General features: G+C 44.8%; 1 protein-coding gene across 1 annotated transcript in view; it reads right to left on the bottom strand.

Annotated features, from left to right (window-relative positions):
* Positions 1-2,580: 2,580 nt before the first annotated feature.
* The window catches only part of LOC145358992 (vasoactive intestinal polypeptide receptor-like), a 292,201-nt gene continuing 288,781 nt past the window's right edge, over positions 2,581-6,000 (bottom strand). The window contains exon 17 of the mRNA XM_080213349.1: positions 2,581-3,232. Within this exon, the coding sequence (XP_080069475.1) occupies positions 3,038-3,232 (195 nt within the window). The 3' untranslated portion in view covers positions 2,581-3,037. The remainder of the gene's footprint in view (positions 3,233-6,000) is intronic.

Raw genomic sequence — 6,000 nt, 5'->3', positions numbered from 1 at the left:
AGGGGCAATTTAGCATGGCACTTAACCTGCATATCTTTGGACTGTGGGAGGAAACTGGAGCACCCAGAGGAAACCCACACAGACACAGGGAGAATGTACAAACTCCACACAGACAGTGACCCAAGCCGGGTCTGTGACGCTGTGAGGGAGAGTGCCAACCACTGTGCCATTGTTCCTGCCCCAAGATCTCCCTAATGGGTCATTAGAGAAAAGAAATGATGCAGTTCTATATCAACATATAAACTGATGTATTTCTTCTTGATCTTTTGGCTATGATCAAGCTTCAGGTCAAGCCCAAGATGGGATATAGTGCCTTATCTTGTCAGTTTGGATCTTGTTAGTCTCTCTCCTGGGGACCATGAGTTGGATTTTGATTTTGGTTTGCAGAGTAAGGAATAGATTTGGGTTTGCCTGGTCCACTCTGTTCATTGGCTTTGGAACTTTAAGGATGACGTAAAGAATTTAAAAAACACCCTTTTTGAAAAAGTAGGATTGTTGAAATCGGGAAACGCAATTCTGTTGGACATGAAGTGGCTCATAACTCTAGGAACAGAATACTGAGTAACTCCGTACAGGACCGGTACAGGTAACAACAGAACTGCTAATGCTGGCAATTTAAAGAAATGGAAAATCTTCCTCATTGCCCAGGTTTGAGCACCTGATAAACATCCCGGCTGTTCAGGGTTCCTGGACACATTCCGGAATGTAAACAGGCCCTCCCCTGCTACTGCATTTCAGCTAATCCCGACAGTCACTCTAATTTACCCCCCATATTCTCTCAACATCTTAAAAGTTTATTTATTATTAGTCGCAAGTAAGGCTTGCATTAACACTGCAATGAAGTTACAATGAAATTCCCCTCGTTGCCACATTCCAGCACCTATTCGGGTCAATGAACCAAATAAGCTGTTTTTTCAGAATGTGGGAGGAAGCCCATGCAGACATGGGGAGAATGTGCAAACTCCACGCAGACAGTGACCCGAGCCGGGAATCGAACCTGGATCCTGGCACTGTGAAGCAGCAGTGCTAACCACTGTGCTACCGTATCACCCACACATCTGCTCCTTGTCAGAATTCGCAGGAAAAAGAGAGTGGCAATTGTTGAAAACTTGAACTCAGGAATGTTTACCCCAAATTGGATAATACAATTTCTTTAAAATGCTACAATTACAATAATAATTAAGCAAATGACTGATATAAAAAACAAGAACTCTTCAGAGACAACAAGATTCCATCTTTGGGATGATCAGTTCAAGCAACCAATCAGCAATAACTAATACTGGAGGGGTTTGTGCAGAAATTTGGGTGCGAGAATGGAGAGAGTTTGCTTGTAGGTTCAGCGAGCAATTAAATAGGCAAATGACATCTTGGCCTTTATGAAAGGGGGATTGAAGAACAAGAATAAAGTAATCTTGCTACAGTTACACAGGGTTTTGGTGAGGCCAGCTGAAATACTGGGTAAAATTTCCCATTTTACCTGCCAGGGGAATCGGAGCGGGTGAGGGGTGGGTCATACAAAACTGTTGACATCGGGTGGGATTTTCTGGTTTCTGGGTGAGCGCAGTGGGAAAATCCTGCTCAAAGTGTGCAGTTTTGGTCTCCATGTTTAAGAAAGGAAATACTCACATTGGAGGGAGTATAGTGAAGGGTCACTCAGGGTCACTCTGGGTTGTGTTGAGAAGCTGAGCAAACCCGGCCGTATTCTCTGGAGTTGAGAAGAATGAGAGGTGAGCTCTGAGATCCTGAAGGGCTTTTCAGTCTCGATGCTGAGAGATTGTTCTGCAATGGGGAGAGTTTTTCTACTTTTACCCATCCTATCCACTCACTCGTTATGTTTTAGTCAATCTTACAGGTTTCATCTACCTTTATTTTGTAGTTTGAATTATCTATTGAATCAGTTGGGGATTTCATGGCGTTTGATATCTTTAGCAGGTCCTGGATGTCGCTCCTCAGACACAAGACTTAATTTATTTTTCCATTTCTCTTCTTTTGTACTAAACATTGCAACACATCTGCTGAGCTCCCTGACCTCAGTCCTCAGACCCCAGCTCACTCCTTGATTCCCCAGCTCTCTCACCTCTCTCCTCAGCTCCCTTGAGTAGTCGCGTGGCCCTTTAAGTGGTGGGGGGAGGGCCTTTCATAGGGTCACATGGTCAGTGAGGGCCCAATGGATCATCCCGGTGAGAAGTTGAGCCAATCGGCCGGAGGGTACGTGCCACAGGGCAAGAAGAGGCTGGCAGTTGGTGCCAGGGAGTCGAGTAGAACAGTCGCGTTGTAATTTAGTCTGACCTTGCTGTGTATGTTATTCTTTCATAGAATCTTACAGTGCAAAAGGAGACCATTCAGCCCATCAAATCTGCACCATCCACAAACCCACCCAGGCTCTGTCCACACAACCACACTAAGCGGCAATTTAGCATGGTCAATCCATCTAACCTGCACATCTTTCAGACTATGGGAGCACCTGGAGGAAACCCAGGCAGACCTGGGGAGAACGTACAAACTCCACACATACAGTGACCAAAGCCGGGAATCGAACGGCTTTATTTAGCAATAAAGCTGCTGTTGATTTAAGCCACAGAGTCGCCCTCGATCTATTTCATTTCAGAATTGGAATTTCCAATGTTTACACCACATTCCCTGGACTGCTGCTTTAATATCGGGCAAACGATGTTAAGAGAAACCCGGTGTTGATCTGCTGATGTTGCTGATGGCTATATCTTGGTGAGTGTGAAGCTGTATTATTTCCTCCATTATTTAGAATTGTAATGAATAATGGTGAATAAAAATCTCAAATCAGGCAAGTTATCCTTAGTTAAAGCGTTGAAGAGCCGACTGTCTGAGTGCAGACGGCTCGATGGTGTGGTTTTGTGCGGTGATCACATATATCAGGGATGGTAATGATTTCTTGGCTCCAATTTTATGATATGTGTGCTCAAAGACCGCCAGCACCCAGCACTCAGATAATCATCCCTTCCATCGGAACATTCCAGTTACCTTCAGTACCAAACCCAACGGCATTCTCATCTCACTACAGTTAGGCAATGGTCAAGTCAGCCTGTTCATTGCTGGCAGTGGCCTGGATTTGGGAATTGTAACAGGATACCATGGAGAGCTGAGTGCCCTCTTTTGTGCTGTGACTCTCCATGGAAGGAGGACAATATCTCGAATCAGCTTTGAGGTACCACTGAGTGCACCATCTCCGCCACTTTCGGCCAAGTTCCAGTTGTACCTGAACAAACAAACACAAAATATTCAGAGGAGGCTCCAAGTTATTATAAACAACAGTATCTCTCAGCCATTCAATCATTGAAACTTTCTCTAATGACAAACCTTCCAGTCTAATGAAAGAAAACAATTGTCTGATGTTTAATATTCTGGTTTGGGGAATACGGGCTTGATACGTGGTGAGCTGGTGTGGGTGGGACTGGGCTTCATCCTTCATGGAGAGTGTGAGGGGGAGGGTGAATTGCTAGTCTTCCAGCCCAGGTTCTCTCCTGTTTGCGGACTGACATTAAAGCATATTTTGTGAATCTGACTCTAATCCTAATAATGATGTGGAGATGCCGGCGTTGGACTGAGGTAAACACAGTAAGGAGTCTCACAACACCAGGTTAGAGTCCATCAGGTTTATTTGGTAGCAAATCAGCCTGTTCATTGTTGGCAGCCTGGATTTGGGAATTGTAACAGGATACCATGGAGAGCTGAGTGCCCTCTTTTGTGCTGTGACTCTCCATGGAAGGAGGACAGTATCTCGTATCTGCTTTGAGGTACCAACAGTCCTCAACCGGGATCTTGGGTTCATGTCACACTGTCTGTAACTCCTACGCCTGGACTTGCAAAATCTCACTAATTTCCTGGCTGGAGACAATACACATCTTTTTAACCTGTGCTTAAAGTTCTCTCCACTCACATTGTCTGTACTTTTAAGACTTGATTAGCTGTAAAGACTCGCATTCCAAACATTATTCATGTAAATTGAGTCTTTGTCTTTATATGCCCTGTTTGTGATCGGAACTCCCACTTACCTGATGAAGGAGCAGCGCTCCGAAAGCTAATAGTTTGTGCTACCAAATAAACCTGGTGGACTTTAACCTGGTGTTATGAGACTTCTTACTGTGTCTAATCCTAATACACAGGAATGCCCATCTCTAGGCCTCACAGCTGGGCTGTTAAAGGCACTGGGTACAGGAAAATACTTTTGATAAAACATGCCTACTGCCTCAGGTATATCTACAATCGAGCAGTAAGAATCAATTAAGTAGCAAGTTAGCTTCTTCTAAAAGTGATGCTCTGCAAGAATCTGAACTGAGCCACGTCCTCATTAATATCGTCTTGAGACACATTAAGAAAAGCACAGAACTAATCCTCAGTAAGAAAAAGTTCTTCTGGAAATGTTCTGCCCATGATTCTCTAGAAATCTAGGGTGGCATGGTGGCACAGTGGTTAGCACTGCTGCCTCACAGTGCCAGGAGCCTAGGCTTGATTCCTGGTTTGGGTCATTATCTGCACAGAGTCTGCACATTCTCCCCAGGTCTGCGTGGGTTTCCTCCGGGTGCTCAGGATTCCTCTCACAGTCCAAAGATGTGCAGGTTAGGTGGATTGGCCATACTAAATAGCCCCTTAGTGCCTCAAGATGTGTAGGTTAGGGGGATTAACAGGGTAAATATGTGGGGCTTCAGGAATGGATCTGGATGGGATCCTCTGACAGAGTCAGTGCAGAATCGATGGCCTGAATGACCATTGTCGGGATTCTATATCCTAAATATCAATCGGGGTGATTATTACTATGCTTTATGATGTTATTCCACCGAGCAACCTGGAAGCAGAGAGCGGGAATGTGGATAAGAGAAATGAGCACGGCATTAGGGATACAGGCCTTTAGATAAGTTCTGAGAGAGAGAGCCAAAGGTGTGAGGTTTCATGGGGAAGATGATAAACTGGGAGAGGAAGATAAAATCATGAGCTTTGATTCCCACTGATCAGTAAATGCCTTTCTTCGAAACACAAACATTCCCCAAAGTCTATTGCAGTGAGTTTGTAAATCCCAAGGAATAAGGTGCTTGGGTGATAATCATTTCCTGGGTATGAAGTACACAAATTAGTTGTTTTTATTTTTTCCACAGGAGCCTTGTCATCATATATTGCAATTATTACTGGTGAACCATTTTCCTTGGTGAACTGATAGGTGGTTCTTAGATGTGCATCTTGCCTTTTGGAGTCCCATTCAAGGGGGAGATCTGGAAAAGGGAGCATTTCCTAACAGATCAGGCAAATGTAACCATAGAAAGCCCAGAATCCTGTGACTGACACTATTCAAACAACATCTCGAAACACCCTGAAACAGAGCGACAACAGTTTTTATAAGGAGTAATTCACTAACCAAATACTGTCAGTGGGATATTGGGTTTGAAGCAAGTGCAGGTTTCAGAATTGGCATAGCTTTCTTCCAGACCCCCACTCATTCCCCCTTAAGGCTACAGTATGAGGAAGTTTTGGGCGGCACGGTGGCACAGTGGTTTGCACTGCTGCTTCACAGCACCAGGGACCCAGGTTCAATTCCCGGTTTGGGTCACTGTCTGTGCAGAGTCTGCACATTCTCCCCGTGGCTGCATGGGTTGTGCATTGGGACATACTAAATTCCCCCTTATTGTACCTGAACAGGCACCGGAGTGTGGCACTAGGGGATTTTCATATAACTTCATTGCAGTGTTAATGTGAGTCTCTTTGTGACACTAATAAATAAGCCATGTTTCATTGGCCCTGTTTTGATTTTTTTTGGGGTTCTGAAAGATTGGCGCATTGTTTCCCCTCTGGTGGTAATCGGCTAAATTCCTCGATTGGTTAAGGCACCGGGAAAACTTATTGTGTAGTTGATCATCCTGAGGCTGTTAACTGAGCAACATCCAGCCCCTCGATACAAAGCTCAGGAAAGCAGAGCCTGGTTTGCAGCCTGGTGTTTCGGCCCAGGGGTTTCAGTGGAGATGAGATTGGCATCTT

The sequence above is a fragment of the Carcharhinus amblyrhynchos genome, chromosome 27, assembly GCF_965287045.1.
Source record: "Carcharhinus amblyrhynchos chromosome 27, sCarAmb.v2.hapA, whole genome shotgun sequence".
Lineage (NCBI taxonomy): Eukaryota > Metazoa > Chordata > Chondrichthyes > Carcharhiniformes > Carcharhinidae > Carcharhinus > Carcharhinus amblyrhynchos.
Note: the sequence above shows the minus strand (reverse complement) of the source record. Positions and strands in the feature narration are given on the sequence as shown.